Source organism: Polypterus senegalus, chromosome 2 (genome assembly GCF_016835505.1).
Source record: "Polypterus senegalus isolate Bchr_013 chromosome 2, ASM1683550v1, whole genome shotgun sequence".
NCBI classification, from domain to species: domain Eukaryota; kingdom Metazoa; phylum Chordata; class Cladistia; order Polypteriformes; family Polypteridae; genus Polypterus; species Polypterus senegalus.
The window spans coordinates 277,732,692-277,755,023 of record NC_053155.1 but is presented as its reverse complement, the minus strand read 5'-3'; the positions used below and the strand labels follow the sequence as shown (position 1 = coordinate 277,755,023).

Below are 22,332 nucleotides of genomic sequence, written 5' to 3'. Positions count from 1 at the left end.
GATTACTTATTTACCTAAAACTGGCCTCTGCTGGGAGAGCTGTGGACCCATAACACCACACCACCACACCCAGTAGTTACAGTACAGCCAACTAATCAGATTACCACATAAAGAGAGGCGTACAGTTAACAGTATACCAACTGTTACCATAAAAGAAGGATAAGCCCAGGCAAGAAAAATTAGCTTTTTAATTTTTATGACTGAAAATATTGTCATATATTATAATGGCCAGTTTATTGCTATTTACCTGTCATATGCCATCACAGTTAGAATTGTTATTTTTCCAAAGACATAAGTGTAAGTCAAAAAAATCTGAAAAAAACAAACTGAACGAGAAACCACTGGAATACTCGCTCGCAGATCAAGCATGAATTTAACAAAAAAGCTTGTGGATCTAATTAGTGCACTAAACAACAAATTAGAAAGGAAAATATACATAGGTTCATGAAGCGTTTTTTCTAGACATATAAATACAATTAATGCTGAATTAAAAAAAATTATTAAAATAGAGCATATTAAGGAAAGGCAACAGTATACAGTATATCTTTATTGTTCCCCATTTCTTGGAATGGAGTGAGTATAAAAAGTGTTTCATAGGATGCATTTTCCATTGATGTTCTAGGAAGCAATCTAAGAATTTGAGGGAAAAAAAACAAAACAGTTAAACCCAAAAGTAATCAAGAAAATCAACAAAAAAGCTTACTCTGCAGGGTCGGCATTTAATTTTATAGTTATTTTAGTTATATCTTTCAATGTTTTATTCCTTTAATGATTGGCAACCCATCCAGTGTTCCTTTCTGCCAATAAGACACAGAAAGCTCAATAACTTTTTTCTGGTTAGTTTGGTTACATCTTTCAATTTTTTATTTCTTTTAAGACTGGCAACCAACCCTGTGTTCCTTTCTGCCTTGTTACCAATCCTATCATGGTAAGATTAAAATTGGACTGAGCCAGTAAAGTATTGGAACAATAATTAAACTAATTCATTACAAAAAGATGAAATAATTACCCCAATGTTACCAAAAAAAAAATATCACCATATTCTGTCAGTTTACAGTATGTAGACTTAAAAAAAAATTAAAATACAATAGTTAAGTGAAATTAATCATTTCTAAATGTTTTGATCCACAAATGTTTTGCAATTATTTTATACGGTTATTGCATGAAGCCTATCCCACTAATGAAAGCCATCCTTAGGTGGGCTGTCATTGCTTGGCAGAGCAGACTAAGACACATATTACAGAATAATATTTAATAATCATTACATTTCATAGTCACTAATACTGGGGAAAATTTAAAGTGGTTAGTGAGTGACAAGTGTACATAGCATGTCAGAGGAAAGTGGAATAGCAGAAAAACTTAAACACGGAGAATAAGCTGAGCTCAATGATTGTCCTGATCCTGCATGTAAGTGACAATATCTTTTTTTTTTTTTAAATAACGTTATCAAAAGAATTTGGTACAAGTAAAAAATTGAATTATATTATTTATGTAAATGAAAAAAGTTCACTACATTAAATTTTAACTTTAAATTAATTTCATAGGCAATTATTAAGTAAACATTTACCTTTGTTGAAAATGCCCAAAGCAGAAGATCCAGCAGACTGTTTGATTTCAGGTTCAAATAATATCATGGAATAGAAAGTCCAGGGTTTTATATACAAACAGTAAGAGTAATTAGCAGCAATCACCCTAGTTTGTAATATTTAGGGATGCCTTGGTGTTTATATGTATCTTAGTTCCAGTCAGTCAAGGTCTCTGGCTATAGAAAGTAATGACATACTTTTTTTGCTTCTCATGTTATAATGGAGAATAATGATTATAAATATTATTTGCCCTAACACAGATTTCCGGTTCAATTGTAGTACTTAGTAATGGCAGTGCATTACATACAGAAACATAAACGTAATTGAAACATTTGATTATTGCACAAAAAAGTTACATTTTCTATTGTAAATGATTTGTGATATCTCTTACTTGAATACACCATTATTTTTAATTGGTGAACCCTACATCTCAAAAAAATAACTCACCTATCAAAGCTTTGTTGTTATTTTGGGGTTTTATTTTGTTTACCTCCTTGTTTGGCTTTATGCAATATTCCATGTGAGACCTTGCATGTTATTCAGCCTGTAATTTTCTTAATTGCATCTTCACTCTGCCATTGTTACCAAATTTATGTTATGGCCCAGTACACTCAATTTTTGTCAGCAGTATTTCTTCATCAAGTACTGTATAATAATATTCAAAATATGATCATATACCCTCATTGAGACTTCACCAAGAGTGTGGTATAAAAACATAGTCAATCTATAGTTAATAGTAATTGTTTATGTAAATGCAATGGAAATTGAAATGTGACCTGTACTTATTTGAATAACTTTCCATTCAATCTGCATTATTATTATTACTTTTACATTTACATGTATTCATTTAAAAGATGCTTTCATTCAAAGTGGCTTACAAATGTGGTCAACATAATCAAGTCACTATCAATTAGGGTTCTGTTCTGAAGCAAGTATTACAAGACTAAGTTACACAAATTGACCAAAATAAGTGAAAAGTGCGGTAGACCTTATAAATAAATAAAAAAAATTAACAAGGTAAAGGACAACACTAGTTAAACTTTACTTTATCTACATACAGTAAGTATATCTCAGTAAAAGGGAAGACATTTAATAAAATACAAAAGTCTTCAAATAAAAACACGCAAGGGAGTCGTTTCTTCAGATGAATGCTGGCAGGTCATCCCAACATCACGGGGCTATACATGAAAAGAGTCTGGATTGAAATCACCAGACACCATTCATTAGCATGCCTGAGTGGGCCAGAAGAGTCTAGGACTTAATGACAACCTGTAAATAAGTAGTTGCTAAACCACTGACTGCCATAAAGATGAGTATCAATGACTTGCACTTGATGTGGGCTGCTAATGGGAGCCAGTGCAGTCAAATGAGAAGGACAGTGACATGAACCTGTCTTAGCTGTCTGAAAATGAGATGTGCCACAGCATGTTGGAGCAAGAGCAGTTGTTTGATAGTACATGCTAATAGATAGACAGACAGACAGACAGACAGATAGATAGATACTTTATTAATCCCAAGGGGAAATTCACAAGTAGAGAAAAATAGAGATAAAAAGGTAAAAAGATAAAGTCATATACGGAGCTGCTGGAAAGGCTGCCACTCGGATGCGGCGCCGGAAATAATCCAAAATAATAAAGTGTTTCAATAGTCAAGGTGCAATGTGGACAGTATCTGGATAAGAAGCTGACATGCTCTACTCTGTCAAAGTGAATCTGCAAGAACTGGAGAGTGTCCCAATATCCCAGTGTGATCAGCAAAGGTAAGCACTCTGAGGTTATGTACGGACATGTTAGGTGCTAATTATAATGAGCCAGACTTTATGGAGATATTATATGGAATTGAAGTATTGGCTGGTATGATTAGGAGTTCAGCCTTCTTATTTGCACAAATGAGTTTGAGGTCACTAATCCTTATGTTCTTTTTCTTAGGTCAAGCAGAGCCCATTATACATACAGTATGTTCTTGGTGATTAAACAGTCTCTACAACTTAAAACTTTCTCCCATCTTTGGAAATTTTGCCTTGGTCTCTCTCTCTCTATATATATATATATATATATATATATATATAATATATATATATATACTGTATATATATATATATATACTGTAATATATATATATATATATAAAGCAATGTAATACAAAAAACACCTTTTATTTCACTTTCATTGTTTTTCAGGAAATAAAGAAATGAACCACACCGCAGACCAGTGCACACAATTTAATAAAAGTAATTCTGAGAAATCCTGTCTCTCAAAAGTCTTCCATCTCTGTTGTATGGAAAAATCTGTAGGGGTTCCTCTGGGCCATCTTCTTCAATACAAGGAGGGTGGCTCTCTCCTCTTATAGTGGCAATGTTGTGAAGCACAACACAAGCCACTATGATGTCACATGCCCTCTCTGGACTGACCCGGAGCCCACGCAGACACTGAAACCTAGACTTGAGGATCCCTATGGTCATCTCCACCTTGGCCCATGTTCGGCTGTGAGCCAGGTTAAAGCGTGTCTGTGGTCCAGGATCAGGGTAGGGTAGGGTATCATTAAGCAGGGCAGACAAGGGTATCCTCTGTCCCCCAGCAAGTAACCATTGTACTGTCCTGTAATGATTCAAGTGTACAACACAAATATAGTGCAAAGGAAAAAAAACAATATTTCATAAAGCGAAACATACCCTGCTGAAATGTCTGGCATAATGATGACTTGCGGAAAATTCTGGCATCGTGCACAGATCCTGGCCATTTTGCCTCAACATTAGTAATAATGTGGGTTGCCTCGCATATTACCTGTGGTTGAAAAGTGGAAAACTGTAATGAGTTTACTGATTTTATCAAGGCAAAAAATTAAGGACACAAAATCCAGTTCTTACCTGCACATTGATACTATGAATAGATTTCCTATTAACATAGTCTCCCTCATTCATTGAAGGAGCTTTAATAGGAATGTGGGTGCCGTCAATGCACCCAATTACATTTGGAAACCCTGAAATAGAAAGTCATATAGGGAAGTATCAAGTGTGTGTGCAGGATGAATACATCTATAGATATAAATAGTATGACTACATATTAAATATGCGTCATGAATTTTACTACAAAGGACAAACCTGCCACTCTGTGGAATTCCTCTTTAATTACACGCAGAGGTTTATGGCCAGGGAACTGTACAAACGTGTGTAAGAAGTGTTTCAGTGCCAGACATACTGTGCGAACGGCTCTACACACAGTTGCCTTTCCCACATGCTCTGCATCGCCCACATTATACAAAAAATGCCCTGAGGCAAAAAACCGAAGTGCTATGCACAGAATGTTTTCTGTGCTAAGCGCAGACCCGCGGTTTGTGACATGTGCAATATGCGGTGCCAAGAGATTGGTCAAGTAAATTCTTTTGAAAACCAATAACGCTCTTTTAAAAAATCATTTGGAAATGAAAAGACATCAATACGCGGTCTTATTACTCTCTCCCGGCGGAAAAAACCTCGGATAATTTGTGCTTCCACGTCCACAGGATCGTCATCAAAAGGGCACGCCATGCTCAGTAACCTTCTGAAACAAACTTACGCTGGAACATAACCTGCCACCGAGCAGGTTATCTTCAGAGAGTAAGCTGCTATGGTTACATACATACCCAGAAAGTTACCTCCGTTTTTGGAACCGAAAGTTGAGGTTATCCACTAACTTACCCGGGTATGTCACATAACCTGCTTTCTGGAATACCCCCCAGGTTTGTTCTATGTTTGTAAACAAGGATTAGTTCACACACTTAATTAGTGTCCGTACATGGAATTTATTCAGTAACGGCTTTGGCGTTCATAAATGAGCGACCAATTGATATCAGTACGGAAATTATAAGAAGAGAATTTCATATAGAGACGGTTTTGCGCGATCGGCAAGATCCATTATTGCTCCCGGAGGAAATTCGTTTCAAAAGATACCGCTTTAGTCCATGGGTGTGTTAGTTTAATATTGTAGCGACCCGTGGAGGAGTCTTTTAAGATTTCGAGCCGAACTCTGCCGTGCACCTCTCCGAAGCTGTCGGCTAGCGGCTTGCCAGCGTCATGCACGCAACTGCACCCAGCTCTTTAAGAAAGAGAACACTCGTGCCCCATACACCGCACGACTCCGAGTGTCTCGGTAGTTTGCTTAGATAAAATCTTAGCAATAAAACAGCTCTGTCCTGTTGTATCTTTTTTATTACAGAAGATAGTCAGAAACAAAAGCTCAACATTATTGCTCGGCCATTGCCAAGGTCACGCACAGAGACACATTTCAATAAATTGGTACTTTTTACAAAATAAATAACCCCCGGACGGCGATGTCCCAAACCCACCCAACCAATTAAATACAACACACCATTATTTACAACACAAATGACAATACGTAAATGTCGACATACAATAAGCTTTTTATAAATTACCCATAAATTCCCCACAAACTATTTACATAAATTACCATGAGGCGTCACTCCGCCAGCGCTTGCTGCCGGGTTGTTACAATATTGTATCTCAAAGATTTATTAGCACCTTATATTCAAAGTCAAACTAGTCGAAGTCGGCTTCCCACAACCACACAGACAGTATGCATTGCTTTGAGGTTTTTTGCAAGCGGCACTTTTTTTATATACTGTGGAAAATCTATCTAAAAGTAAAGTTTGCCAGGCAATTCGTAAAGGCTGTTTGGCTCTAAATTATTTCCTGGGTTTTCATAGTGTTTCCTAGACACCTGCGTGTGCAGACAATAAAAGAGGCGTTTCATGCCATTGCAGGTACACAGGCAAAAACACCCACAGTTCCATAAAGAATCTCACAATTGGCCTAACATTCTCATTCCAGGATTTCCAAATGTGATTGGGGCACATGGGACTGATCAGAGTGGAGTTTGATCAAACATTATTTGGAAAATGTACCTCTCCTCCTGTTGAATAATCAGACAGAGTGTCTTCATCAAATATTTGACCTTTGTCAATATTTCGTTGGTCAGACACAAGTTCTAGGGATTTGACATTCCCTGAAACTGACCAAACAAAAAAAACATACAAAAAAGAGGGCTATATGGAACATACCCATGGCACACATTGAGGACAAATATATGCAATGACCATCCTTTACCTGAAATGAAGTGACCACTGCATTCTGCCACTGGTTCTGAGGAGGAGCTTCCCCCTGGAATGCCATCAGAAACAGGGCAATGGGCATTTTGCTGTAGAGCCAACTCTTCTGCAGGGGTTAGGACTTGACCTTGTGGACCTCCACCTGTTTTGTGCTTGTCTGCCTTCTTATTAGCTTTAAAATTAATGTTTTTTATATTATATATAATTCTTTATGTCAACAATTCTTTAAATAGTTATATACCAATATTTACCAGTTTGAAGTATATTCTTGTACTTCATTTTAACCTGTTCCAATGTTGTCCTTGTGCTTACTTTTGATCTGGAATTATGACATATTAAATAATAATTAATCTGACACATAGGAAATAAAACGCTGCTTTCAGTAAGTACAATGCAGACGTGTTTAATTTGACGGCCACTTTCTGCCAGCCGTCTTTTCTGGTTTAGGCTGCTTTTGCAGTGTTACCCCTTATGCATATTAAATCTTGAAATCCTTCGAGTAACACACACCAACACACACTCACACACACACACACACAGCTTGTGTGGGAAAAATGCGCCTGCTCTTTCGTCATTTTGTTGCAGCCTATCAAAGACTTGCTGATTATGTTTTCTAGACTTATATGGACTTTTCACTCAGCGCGGGCACGCACAATCATCTCAGATGATTAGATCCAGCTAAACTAATCTACTACATCGCTGTGTTTGAAAAACCAACTTATCCCGAATAAGTTTCACTGGCATTAACTCATCTAAAATGAGGCATCTGATCTTGGATGATTTAAGCAACGTATGAAAAATACCCCCAAATTTGCAGTTACTAAATAAGCACAACAAAATAAAGTAAACAGACTTCCATATACATGGAAAAAATCTCAAAGTGAACAGAATGATGGTTTTTCATACATACCTAAATATCCAGAAAAATCAAAGGGCTTCTGTTATTAAATATTTCTCAAAACATATTGATATGAACAGAGGCACTACTGGTTAGTAGGCAAATCAAAAAAGATTTTTGCCTATGCCTTTAATGGGTTTAATTATAATTCACACCTCTAACTCTTAAACCCACTGGAGATGACCTCCACAGAGGATTCAGTGCCAAAAGGATTAGTTGGGGTTGGGTGCACCTCTGTGGCTGAAGTCACTGAAGTGATCAGAAGTTTCTGTTTTCAAGGCCATAGAGGTGCATAAGATCTACCTAGAAATAAAACAAAAAGAAAAGAATGTAAAGTGTTACCACGAAAATTACTTTGCACTTCATGTATTATATTATGTGCCCTGCTAATTGAAATATGTTGCTTTCGTTTTCACAGTTTTCTACCTCACAGCAACACAACCCTGAAGTTTTTTTTTTCGTTTTGATTGAAAACGTATCCTAACATTTTAAAGTGAAAAATATATATATATATTTTTATATATTTTATATATAATTTTATATTTTTTAGATATATATATATATATATATATATATATATATATATATATATATATATATATATATATATATATATATATATAGTCACACACATGTGTATGGGGGGCAGTTTACAGGTTCAAATAGTGTTATTTGTCAGGCAGATGGCTTTTTTACCTTCCCAATGACACACTTATTGTCAATTCAGGATGTTGATGAAACTATCATACTGCTACTTCATAAGATGTTTGTCCTTTTTTTCTGGTTTTCGGTCCTGGTGCTCAGCCTGCCTGGTTTGCAGGAAGTAGGAAAAAAACGGCTGATTTGGAAAGGCAAGGAAGGGCTTTCTATGGGATGGTGTGGGAAATATGCAATATATAATATGTTTTAAAACAAACTACACCCCTTTGCAGTAATGTGAACAAGGGCCATAGAATATTGCTGATTTTAGTGATGTGCTACAAAGTCATACATCATGCAAAGGCATGAAAAATGCAGAGATGTGATGACTTCAACCTTGCATGACTCACCTTGGCTATTTTGTATTTGATGGCCAAGAGACCCTGTGAGTGTCAGAGAGATAAAGACACTATAAACAACATTCTTTAATGGATCTTTATTACAATAGCTGCATTTAAAATGTCTACAAATAAATCAAACTCACATCCAATCCACAATAGGATCAGTTCACACAAAATTTAATAGAAAAATAATTAATCCAAATATCTTTAAAGGACAAGATGTTAAAACAAGACCATAAAAAAACTACCACTTCAGTTGAACTCCATTTAATGCCATAAGAATATGGAAGAAAGGATGTGGAAAACAAATAAATCACTCTTGTGTCAGTCATGGCGGCACGGCAGCGCAGTGGGTAGCGCTTCTGCCTCGAAGTTAGGAGACCTGGGTTTACTTAACGGGTCCTCCCTGCGTGGAGTTAGCTTATTCTCCCTGTGTCTGCGTGGGTTTCCTCCCACAGTCCAAAGACGTGCAGGTTAGGTGCATTGGTGATCCTAAATTGTCCCTAGTGTGTGCTTGGGGTGTGTGTGTGTGCGCTGTGGTGGGCTGGTGCCCTGCCTGGGGTTTGTTTCCTGCCATGCACCCTGTGTTGGCTTGGGATTGGCTCCTGTGACCCTGTAGTTTGGATATAACGGGTTGGATAATGGATGGATGGATGGATGTGTCAGTCATAATGTGTGGTACAGCCAGTCAGGTATTCTCTTTTTATTTTAACATTTTTTTTGTTTTGTAAATATTGTTATTTATTATGCAATGTATTGCTTTTTTATTTATTGTGCTATTTAATAACCCAGGAGACCTAAAATGGCTACTGTGGCATTAGTTTAAAAGATCTGTATATTAGCCCTTCTTTTGATTTCAGATTTTACAACATTTTCCTGTTTTTGGATATTGTGGAATTGGAGTTTGAATTGATTTAGGATTTTTTTCAGCTGGATTTTAGGCATATAAAGAAATAGAACATTATTTGTCCCCTGGGAGAAATCTGACTTTTTACAGCTTGGCAAATAAATAATATTATTATATTATGACTGACAAACAAATCTGTTGTGATGTGAAATTTTGCATAAAACTTGATAAACATTTTGTATGTCTTTATTTGTAACTTAGGCAAAGCAATGTAATATTAGTGTTGCATTAGTGAGAAGCATTCATGTCAACCCCAAGGACTAAGTTAGGAAAGTGAATTTTATGACAGAGTTGGGGGAAATGCCTCAAAATAGTATGGCAAATGTTTCTCTGAAGTCTCTCAATTCTCATAGGAACGTCAGGCTGCCCACCTGCAAAGCTTTACCTTAACAAATGGTTTGGAGGGCAGGTGTGAAGGTATTCTATTCCCCCATTGGTCTGAAGTATGGCTGTTTGGAACTGGCTTATATCAAAAGCCTTTAAGTACCACGATCAGTAATGTAGTCTAGGGTATATACAGGTATACGGCGTATACCCACTTCTTATTAGGTCGTCACAGCGTATACCCACTTCTAAATCCCCCTGTTATGGGTATATGCTGCAGTGTAATACAGGGTATACACGGTTATACAGCGTTTTTCAGTGCACACACTGTGAAAGTCCACATCCACACTGACACGCTGATATGCATTTATGTACTGCAGGCACGTCAATTTTTTTCTGCCATTGTTGTCTGTATTGGTTATGTTTTGGGAGAGCTAACGATTGGTTAGGACAAACTGATTATGCCAATTAGAGGTAGAGTAGGGCAGGACATGTCGTTCCTTTGCTAAACCGGGAAAAATATCCTTTGCCGCCACCTTCCTGTCAGTCCATTGTTACACACCAAAATATGTCCTCATGTGAAAAGTTAATATAACCAAGTTAATAGTAAAAATGAAGCAAACCATACAAACAAAAATTAGCTTTCAGAACAAACGACCTTGTGAAGCTACATTATTGCTACTATCCAGCCGGACAGGTAGCCACAGCCCAACGCCCACAGCCTCTCAGTCCCCAACCTGCAGTAGGAGGGGGTGCTGATGGTGGAGGCGCTAAATCTCCGATCAACGTTGCAAATTCAATGGAAGAACACGTCAACCATGGTGACAACTTTATAATAGCAAGATTTGTAAATTATGTTAATACAGTGTTTCTACAGCATTAACTAGCAGCTTTTTTATTTAGTTTTGTTTATTTTTTGTTGTTCCAATTTGCTCATGCTGTGTCTAGTGTTAAGTTAGCTTCCCTGACTTTCATTAGCATCAAAGCTGCTAGCTGTCAAGTGTAGCTGTACAGAGATCTGGTATAAAGAAGACGGCTGCAGTTATAAGAGGGTTACTATCTTATATTATTGGCAATAAGGAAGATCAGTATGAGAAAGAAAATAGTAAAGTAGATGAAAGTGAAAGTTGTGGAATGTTGTGTGAAAGTTCTGAGAGATGTAATAGTTGGTGTGAAAATTGTGAAGTGTTAGCATGTAGAACACCCACTGCTAAAGTAGAAAGCAATGAAAGCTGTGCATGAGAGTGTAAACCAACCATGAAGAAAGTTAGGGCAGTAGTAACAGGATCTGACAGGAACCCTAAATCATGGGTGGTTGACTTACCTGAGACAGATGAGTGCTCAGAAAAAGAGTGGGAATGTGAATGTGAGGAAAAGGAGAGGCATGAAAGGAAAACAGAAAGGATGTTTCCTTCCATTATTCTCCACTGCACCACAATCTCCAGGTGATTCTGAGGTCTGTCCAGTGTTTAAAGAACATGCTACATCGATAGATATTTCGCCACTGTTAGGAAAGGTAACCAGTGCTGCACTGAAATTTGATTTAGGAAAAAGGAATCAGATAGAAGGCAGAGAAGCTGGTGAGTTTGAATGGCAATTTTTGACTGAAGGGCATGAAAGGAACAATGGAAATAAAACAAGAAATTGTGGAAATAAAAGGAATTCAAGTGCCTGTGTGTGAAAGTTCTAAAAATGCTAGTGCAAGAATGACTGAGTGGGAAAGAAAGTGCACCAGTTTAGGAGTTGGTTTGAATGAACCAGGTCAAGCCAAAAAATAAGGGATGGGGGATGGTGCAGCAGGAAGGTTTACAAGCTCAGGCAGCAAGTCAAGAATGCACAGGGGTGTGAGGGTCCTAACAGCTCTGCTAGGCCCAGCAGTAATTAAAAAGCACACACACTTAGGTTCAGCAATTTGAAACCTGACTGGCCATTTGTTTAAAAAGACAGCCTATGAAACTGAGCTGGTCTTGAGTAAAGAACACAGGTCAGTTTTAGGAGAGATGCTGGATTTAACACTTGGATTTTGGAGAGGTTTTAGCCCACACTATCAGGTAGCAGTTACCATAAAATAAAAAGGACACATAGGCAATGACAAAAAATAGAAGGGTAGTGCAGGAAGACAGGAAAGGGAAAATATTTATTTCTGTTTCAATTTCCTGATCTTTTGCAATAGTGCTACTTCTGTTGTAAGGTTTTATGGACTTGGGTTGGTGCAGGTAATAAATAGTGAAGGCAATTAGCAGAGTGAAATCCATGCCGGAGATCAGGTTACAACTAGAGAATTGGAGTGTAGTGGCACTAGTGGCCAAGCAAAGTTTGAGTGTTGGCACCAGGTCGACGACCAAGAAAATGAGATGGACAGAAACTGCTTCATCACCTTCCATTTTGCCCATTGTGGCACTTCTTGTGTGATTTTGGGCTATACAAAAAATAAATTGTATTGTATTTTATTTTGCAGACCTGCCAACGTAGAAGAACGAATAAAGAAGCTAGGAAAAGACGACAAGCAAAGACTAAAGACAAAAAAATGAAGAAGAGCTGAAGAGACAGCAAGAAAAAGACACTTACTGGGGTTTAAGTGAGTAACAAGTCGACAAGTCATGCAGTAATATGACAATAGCTATAGTTTAAAAGGAATGGTTTGTTCATTACTGCAACAAGTTTGTACTCCAAGGGGTGGGCACTGAACAAACCAGTTAGGAATGCCAAAATAAGGGGATTAGTTTTGGGTTTATAAAGTATAGATTCTCGGTATTAATTAATTAAATCAGTCAGTCATTACCCAGCCCGCTATATCCTAACTACAGGGTCACATGCAGAAGTATTGCTGTTAGTATAAAGGAGCCCAGGTGCCATTTCTTGACACACTTCTGTTGAACGATTTGTTGTCTGAAAGTCCTCACTGTTCGTATCCCAGAAAAAGGATGTGCAGCATTGTTCATAATATCAGTCAGTTTTGCTTGAATTCCCTTTTTTGCTACGACCTCCAGGGCATTGAGAGATCGTTCCATAACTGAGTTTGTCCTATTAATTAGCTGGTTTATTTGGCGGGCCTCAGCTGAAGTGATGTTATATGAAGTGATATACTAGCCAAAGGAGCCATATTACTCTCCCTGTGGATGTGCTGTCAGGCCATAAGCTGTGAGTCAGTTCAAGGGAGCAAACGCTCAAATGATTGACAGTGAGACATGATGGGAGTTTTCCAATAACCCTAACTTAATGTATTTGGCAATTTGGAAGTAAAAGACACAGCTGAAAAGATGTAGTGGAAAAAAAAACCTAAAAAATTAAAAAATATTTCACTCTAATAAGTATAAGAAAATTACAACATTTTTGGACTTCCTCAGAGTGAAGAAGAGTGTGAGAAGTTGTTAGTTTAACAGCCATTATTGATGATTTAGGTTTAGGATGCCACACAAGCTAAAATCATTAATCAGAGCACTCAGAAGACATCTGAAATGATTTATTAGGCAGCGACTGCAGTTGTAAAGGGTACATTGTTAGTTAAGGAATGTGGTGTACATGTCCAATGTTAAACAAGATGACATCAGATATAATGGAGTTTCTTTGTTTTCCGGGTAATCAGCTGTGTGGACCATCACAGAGGTTTTGGTAGACGTTTTGGAATTGGGGTACACTCAGTCATCCGGGAGGGGCTCAGGGTAGAGCCACTGCTTCTCCGCATCGAGAGGAATCAGATGAGGTGGCTCGGGCATCTGATCAGAATGCCTCCTGTTCGCCTCCCTGGTGAGGTGTTCCGGGCACGTCTAACTGGGAGGAGGCCCCAGGGAAGACCCAGGACACGCTGGAGGCATTATGTCTCCTGGCTGGCCTGGGAACGGTTTGGGATTCCCCCGGAAGAGCTAGAAGAAGTGGCCAGGGAGAGGAAAGTCTGGGCATCTCTGCTTAAGATGCTGCCCCCACGACCCGATCTTGGATAAGCGGAAGAGGATGGATTGACGGATGGATGAATGAGATCAGTGCAGGACCTCCCACCGAAGAGAACAGCACTGGAAGCTTGAAACTGTTAACATCACAAAGATTGTAAAAATAATTCAAAGTTGATTCAAAATTGCTACCAGTCATAGCTCTATTAGAACCAAAGCCTGAAGCTGAATTAACTCAATACACTATGGACCATTAATGGCTGCTGACACAAAACACTAAAAGTTACTGACTACAATTCCTCACTTAAAATTACCATCCTTAGTCATTGCTTCTGAGCGATTCAGCATGGCTATGAAAATAATAATTAATTGTTTTTTTTTGGTGCTTCATTATGTTAAATTACTGCTTATGTATATGACATAATCTGCTTTTTTTTCTTTCTCAATTTTTTCTTATCATGCATAAACACCTCATAGCAAAGAAAACAAAAATATAAAGCAGGGTAATCAGTACAGTTCAGATTTATTATCACATGAGTTTAATGGAATTTTAGTTTGAATACTTGACCAAAATGAAACATTTTCACATATTAGTAGACACATTCTGCGGTCTGTGACTAGCAATTTAAACTTTTTCACGTGTCATTTACAAAGATTTCAGCTTTCAAATACTCGTGGAGTGAAATTAACAATAGCTATCAGGCAGTGAATAGAATTTTAGTTAGGACTAAGACCTAACTTTGTCCTTGTGTTAGACCCTTGCACGTTTTTTAAGTTTTTATAAAGTTTTAGCCACATGTATCAACTGCAGAACAGCAGAGCCTCCTTGGTGAATGGCGGGTGAAAAAAATTCTTTTGCTGCATTATAAGCTGAATTACTCAAAAACAGAAATCAGCTTCCTTTACACCACCGTTCAACTGAAAGACAACACCCTTGTAACGTCTATTTTTCACAAACCAACAGACAGACGGACCTACCTAAGAAGTGACAGCTTCCACCCCAAGCATATAAGGTGCTCCATTATTCTTAACCAAGCAATACGGTACAATCGTATTTGCTCAGACCCGACAGACCGGGATCAACAACTGCAGGAGCTCAGACAAGATTTCATCAGACAAGGTTATACCCTCAAAATGACAGATACTCAAATAAGAAGAGCTACTGCCATACCTAGAGACAACCTTCTGGAATATAAAAAAAAGACAACAAGAACCACATCCCCCTTGTTGTCACCTACAACCCACATCTTGAAACACTTCAAAAAATTATAAAAGAACTTCAGCCAATGCTAAACAATGACCAAAAACTGAAAAGTGTATTTCCTGAACCTCCTCTCCCGGCATACAGACAACCACCAAACCTTCAGCAACTAATTGTCTGAAGCTCCCTAAATGAACCGACAGAAAATGGCACATCTCCCTGCCTACAGAAAAGATGTAAAACGTGTGCCGACATCTACAATACAGACCGAATTGTTATACCACACTACCGACTTGAACATCACATAAAGGGATAATTTTCCTGCAGATCATCTAATGTTGTCTACCTAATTCTCTACATGAAATGTCCTGACTCTATGTGGGAGAAACTGGACAAAGACTCCGCCAGAGAATGAATTTGCACAGATTCCACTTTAAACGTGGCAACACAGATGTTCCTGTAGCGGCCCACTCCATCAGCCACGGACACTGTGAGAGGGGCTTTAAAGTCACAGTGCCTATGGGCAACTTGAAAACACAGCAAGAGAGAAAAGAATGGGAAGTTAAACTCATGTTAAAATGTAATACATTACAACATGGCTTGAATAGAAACAAGAGTTTTATAGCCAAGTATGAGGACTGTTTGCATGTCTCAGACTGACACAGATAACCTGTCTACAGACCCATACTGTTTTGAAAAACTCATCACAAACTTCAAAGAACTTTGTTGGACAGTCATCTTATCCAAATATCTTGACCATACATTGCTCTCTCTCTTGTTAAATTAATTTTAGCCTGAATTAATCTATTGATTTTTTACATTTAAGATTTTTCATTTAAAGATTTACCAATGTTGTTTCTTGTCCTAGTGTGTGTATATAAACACAGGGAACTTCTGTTTCTGTATTACATCTTGCCTGAAGAAGGGGCCTGAGTTGCCTCGAAAGCTTGCATATTGTAAACTTCTTAGTTAGCCAATAAAAGGTGTCATTTTGCTTGGCTTTTCTCTGCTCATTATCAGAAAATCAAAGGGACAGAGCAGCATGTGTTCAGCGGGTGCTTTTCTGTTAGTTGGTCTACTCTACTAGTGGGTCTCAATTCTTTGGGCCCTCCTGTGGCTGCAGATTTTTGTTTCAGTAAGTGTTAGATTCAGTGTGTCATTTTTTACCTTGAATTCATCTCATAGTTTAATTAGCTGACGTTTTTGCGTTGTTTTATTTTGAATTCAGAAAAGTGCATGTTGTGATATTTTCAAGTATGTATATATCTGCTATATCTTCAAATGCTTAACTCCAATCATAATTGTATCCAAATACAAATAAATTACCAGTTGTATTATCCTATACATATGTTTTTACTTTTTTCAGTAAGAATTCATTAGCTTTGCCAGCTTGTGATTTCAAGACTGATAAAAAAACAGGGATATTCCTGCTAGAATAATCAAGACAGGGGTCCAAATAAAAGATGAAATTCGTTGATACAAAACTCTGTAATCACAGTGAGCTCTCAGAACTGAAATGGAAAACCATTGTACTATACTACCTAGCTTACTAATCAGTGATGAACGCACATGAATTTGGTGAAGGTGTCTGACTGATTTAGGAAGGCCTGTCTGGACAAAAGTTCTGGGCCAATTTCTGATCCCAGCTCCCCTTGCCTGCATTGCACACTGCTATTTGAAACAGCGCCTGTCTTGTCATCAGGATCCAATTCTTTTTGTTAGTAGCACCTGTCCAGCTCTCTTAAGGCAGCTAAGAGTATTTCCAGCAGCTCTTGTCATTTGTAGTTTGATTTCTCAACAATAAAATCACCAGGGACTTTTCTTTGTATCTCTTGACATCTGCGTCTTTCTTCAGTGCCTGTCTGAAGGGTTGGCTGACAGTTGTCTGTTAAAGAAAGCTTCTGAAATGAATCTCTCCCTAGTAGAGATCAAGCCAAGCCTGTTCAAGGTTGGACAGTTCTCCAGTTTATTTTGGATGTTGCAAAAGGACATTTTGTACAAAAATTATTTTCTTTTATAATAGAGAGTTGGGAATCCATTGGGGCTAAAATAACCCTCTTCATCCAAGCCTACTGAGTTTTCAAATGTAAAACTAAAAAAGAGCAACTTAAAGTTACCTGTGCTTGCTTTAGACATCGCAACCTGGCATTATATAATTTTGTACTATTTTATGTTTTTATACCAGTGGAATATGTAATGATTAATGTAAAATTATTGTAATCTATATACAATGTTGGGTGGCACGGTGCCTTGCAGTAAGGAGTCCTGGTTCTCCCTGTGTGGGTTTCCTCCGGGTGTTCTGGTTTCCTCCCACAGTCCAAAGACATGCAGATTGGCTCCAGCAGACCCCCGTGACCCTGTGTTAGGATATCGCGGGTTAGGTGATGACTGACTATACAATATTATTCTAAGGTCTACGTAATATCTACAGTATATCTGTGTTCACTTATTCTCTAAGACCTTATTGTAATCTAGTGCTACATCTTTTTCCTTGTTTATTATATAAATTATCATTTCTCTTTGTCTGCATTTTATATAGATATACATATGTTACATAACTATTTATGCAGTACCTCTTCTAAAAGAAAAAGACAAAATCACTGTCATTTCTCTCTGTTACTGCTGCACCTAAAAGGAAATGGTGACTAAAGTGTTCTCAGATGTGGCACTGCTTTATAGCACTGCTAATATCTGGGGGTCCTTCTTGAATACCAGCCTGCTTTGCTCCCAAACATGCTTGCTTTTATTTAATTTCTCTTTTACTGTTTAGCATTTTAGAGCTGCTTAAGCTCTCTTCTACAGTAGAGGACAATATACAGATTACAAAATTCTAATGATAACAATGTCACAATAAAAATTTAATGAGGCTTCGTTTATTATATAGAGAAAAACCATTAAGGAGTATTTACATTATGAGGATAATAATAAACATACATATTATGCTCTCATTATCTCAACAATACAAAAGGCTGAGTTTTCTAATAGAACAACATTATTTTTGCTTTCTGTAGAATAGATAATTTGAACAAATTACATTATTCTTTTTAGGTTCTTTTTTTGTCCTTACATAGAAATATACAAATAAGTCGTTTGCGTATTCCAGGCAAAATGATACCATATATTAATGGATTTAAAAGAGGAGGTATTATTAATGTCTCTAAAGAAGCAATAGTGGAAATGCTGTTTGTTGATCTCTTTGAATTAAGTCTGCTGTCTATTACCTCAAAGAGTATTGAACTTAAAAACAAAACTAAAGTTATTAAATGTGGGAGACAAGTTTGAAAAGCTTTCTTTTTGTGAGACCTGGAATTATTCCAGCACACAATAAGGATTTTAATGTAGGAATAGATAATAAATGAAAACGGTATAAGAAATGTAAAGACAAACACAAATGCATAAACATTATTAACATAGGTTTCTAGACAAGATAACTTGACAATTTCCCAGTTGTTGCAGTACAGCCAATTGATCCGATTACCACATAAAGAGAGGCGTGTAGTTAAAAATATAGCAACTGTTACCATAGAGGAAGGATAAGTCCAAGCAAGAATGATTAGATTTCTTATTTTTGTGACTGAAATAATTGTTGTGTACTGCAGTGGCCAGTTTATTGCTATGTACCTGTCATACGCCATAACTGTAAGAATTGTTATTTCCCCAAAAACACAAGTGTACATCAAAAAAATTTGAAGGAAACAAATTGAATGAGAAACCACTGGAATATTCACTCGCAGATCAATCATGAATTTAATATAAAAGCTTGTGGATCCAATCAGTGCACTAAAGAACAGGTTAGAAAGGAAAATATACATGGGCTCATGAAGAGTTTTTTCTAGGCATATGAATACAATTAATCCTGAATTTAAAACAATTATTAAAAGATAACATATCAAGGAAAGACAAAAGTATATATCTTTATTGTTCCCCATCTCTTGGAATGGAGTGAGTATAAAAAGCGTTTCATAGGATGCATTTTCCATTGGTCTACGAATTTGAGGAAATAAAACAAGACAGTTAAACAAAAAGAAATCAAGAAAATCAACAATAAAACTTACTCAGCAGGGTCAGCATTTCATTTCATAGTTATTTTAGTTATATCTTTCAATGTTTTATTCCTTTAACGATTGGCAACCTGTCCAGTGTTCCTTTCTGCCTTGTTACGAATCCTATCAAGGTAAGAATTAAATTGGATTGGGTCAGTAAAGTTTTGGAGTAATAATTAAATTAATTTATTACAAAAAGATAAAATGAGGATCCCAGTGTTACAAAAAGTGTCCCAATAAAATCGCTAATCACCAAGTTAGAATATCTGCCATGTTATTACCAAAATTCATTAAAACATCATCATATCCTGTCAGTTTAAAGTATGTAGAGTTTTTAAAACTATAGAACTATAAAAGTAGCATATCATAGAGTGTAAGTCATCACTTAAGAATATGTCGATCCATAAATGTTTTTGCAGTAATTTTATCCAGTTTTTACCTGAAGTCTATCCCATTAGCAAAGCCATCCCTAGATGTACTGCCACTGCTTGACAGAGCAGTCTAATGCACATATCCATGAACAATATTTAATAATAATTAATTTTTATAGACACTAATACTGAGGAAAAGTTAGAGTGGGCAGTCAGTCTAGAGTACACATAGTTGGCTTGTCAGAGGAAAGTGGAAATAAACACAGAAAATAAGCTGACCGGCCACTAAACCTGCATTTATGTGATTTTTTTTTTTTCAAATAACTTTATCAAAAGAATTTAGCATTAGTATGAAATTTACATTAATGAGAAAACATTTTGTCAAGTTCACTACATCAGACTCTAATTAATTTCATAGGCAGTTATAAAGTAAATATTTACCTTTGTTCAAAATGTCCATAGAAGATCCTTCAGACTGTTGACTGCAGGTGCCAAATAATATCATGGAATAGAAAGTCCAGGGTTTTTTAGACAAACAGTTACAGTAATTAGCAGCAATCTAAGAATTAGAGGAGAGATATGTAAAAAAACTAAAGTAATAAATACCATTATTATTAAGCAAACTAGAAAAGATTTAAACAGAGAACAAGCCATTCAGTTTAACAAAGTTCACCAACCTTCCAAAATAACATCAAGTCGATTTTTTTTGGCTAATTCAATTAAATCATTCAAACGTTTTTCTAGTTTATAATTTATTTACTGTTAGACCACAGATGTCATGGTGAGCATGTTTCCTGACTGCACTTAAAGGCAGGGTTCCAATCATAGCTGGGTCTTTGCCTATTTCAGTTTGCATATTTTCCTTGTACCTACAAATATCTACACAAAATGTCTACTGTGACTTTGCTCATACAGCCCTGGGGTGAATTCTCCATATTATGTAGTTTAAAATTAGCTGAATGTGTGAGGGTCGGTCGGTGAGTAAATGTACTCCAAGATGGTGAATCAGCCTATCCAGTTTCCCCGTTTGCCTTCTGCCCCATGGTGTCAATGTGAGATTAAACATTGGATTAGGGGTTTCAGTAAATGGATAAGTGGATAATTTGCTTATTAGAGAAAAATAAGATGATGAGCCTAGGGTAAAAAAATGTCCTAATTATAAAAAGCTAGCAGCCAAGTTTAAAAAAATGTCAATTTAATACCAAAACTGATTAAATTATTTCTTAGCTAATATGGAAACATTTGCATATCTACAGTATGTTTGATAATTGTAAAAGAAGAATAGTTGCTTGTAATTAACTATTTAAGAATTCTACCCATTGCTTTTTGTGTTTTAGCTCAAGCCCATCCTATCAGCAGAAGACTTCGCTGGCTGGGCTCAATTCCAGTAAGGCACCAATCCCGTAGTTACTCATGCTGGAGATAATTGAAAGTGCTAATTCAGTCTGGGTTACAAGTTTTTGAAATGTGAAAGGGAAATGGAGTGGCAGAGAAAAAAGTCTGTCTGAGACACTTTGAGAAGGTGAAAATGTCAGTGACTGCACCACTGAACTGAACTGAACATGAAAATATTTTTCTTTAAAATGAACCACGTCAAAAGATTTTAATACAAAAAATAGATGAAATTATATCTAATTTTTAAATTTCACTCTGTGTGTGTACGTGTGTGTGTGTCCTTTATACATTTCAATTTTTGTTGGAACCCTATATTTTACTCCTTTTACTAAAGTAAATTTTAAGAATGTTGCCTTTTCCCAGATTTTGAATCCTTGAATGAATTTCAATTATTTCAGGGCTCAAAATCCAGGAATAGGCACTGTTTTGTATTCGAACAAAGTGATTCATTGCACATAATTATTGTTATACTCAAACTTTTTTCACATTTAGTTTTTTTGTCAAAACTACACTTCTTAAGTACAGGACTGCAATTGGCAAAGTGTCTGCTGCTGCGATGTGGATGTTTGATAGTTCTGTCTTGAAATGGCTTACCCAGGCAACTCTGGGCCCTGCTGTTAGTTATTCCTATAAATTAGTACATATTTAGATTTTAAAAGTCTCTTTGTTTTTTGTCTAGTTTCTCTATGAAGCTTTGAATTAATTTCACAGACAATTACTATGTAAACACCTACCTGTCTTTAAAAGGTCCAAAGTAAAAGATCAATCAGGTTATCTGACTGCAGGTGCCAAATAACATGTAAAAGAAATTCTAGAGTTTTTATAGACTAATTGTGAGATTAATTAGCAGTAGTACTCTTAGGTTTTAATATCTGGGGATGCCTTGGTGTTTTCATGCATCTCAGTTCTAGTTAATTAAAGTCTCTGAGAACAGAAATAAGTTGTCTCTTGTATTTATTTTCATATGCAATACCAGAGACATGGACATCTGTTAAAGACTGGATTATTCATCCTGACAAAGGCTTTAGTTCAATTACAGCATTTAAAATGGGTAGTGTGCAATTGCAGAAATTTTATACAGAAATTTAAACATATTTAAAACATTTCATTATTAAACCATCATTATTACACATGATATTATTTTCTTGCACAGAATATTCCCATTTGATTCTATCTATTCTTAACCTGAATTCACTAAGCATTCTTATATATCCTCAGATAAAATTCACATGGTGTCATTACACCTTCATGCCAGAATTGTGTTCAGTTTTTCACAAATTGTATATTTATGTGTGTGTTTGTGACCTCCTGTTTTAACAGTAACCATAATTGTTGGAAAAAAAAAAAGATCATAATATGTGTTAAATGTAAATTCTACACTCGGGTTAACAATTTTAGACATTAAAATGTCTAGTAACATTTCTTGTATTTTGATATCTTGTTACTGTACATTTCCCTTGTTGCAAGCTTTTTGGCTACTGTAATGTTTACAAAGTTTGATCTAATAAAATCACAAGAGCTACGTACACTAAAGTTTGTCAACTTCATCAAATATACAGTATACTATCATATACTTT

The 22,332-nt window shown here is 36.5% G+C and overlaps 1 protein-coding gene and 1 pseudogene across 1 annotated transcript in view; both read right to left on the bottom strand.

Moving 5' to 3' along the window:
- Positions 1-3,777: 3,777 nt before the first annotated feature.
- On the bottom strand, positions 3,778-5,130 carry LOC120524685 (annotated as a pseudogene).
- A 2,715-nt stretch (positions 5,131-7,845) lies between these two features.
- LOC120524498 (olfactory receptor 1493-like) overlaps positions 7,846-22,332 on the bottom strand; it is a 32,222-nt gene continuing 17,735 nt past the window's right edge. Inside the window, exon 3 of the mRNA XM_039746333.1 lies at positions 7,846-7,890. Within this exon, the coding sequence (XP_039602267.1) occupies positions 7,846-7,890 (45 nt within the window). The remainder of the gene's footprint in view (positions 7,891-22,332) is intronic.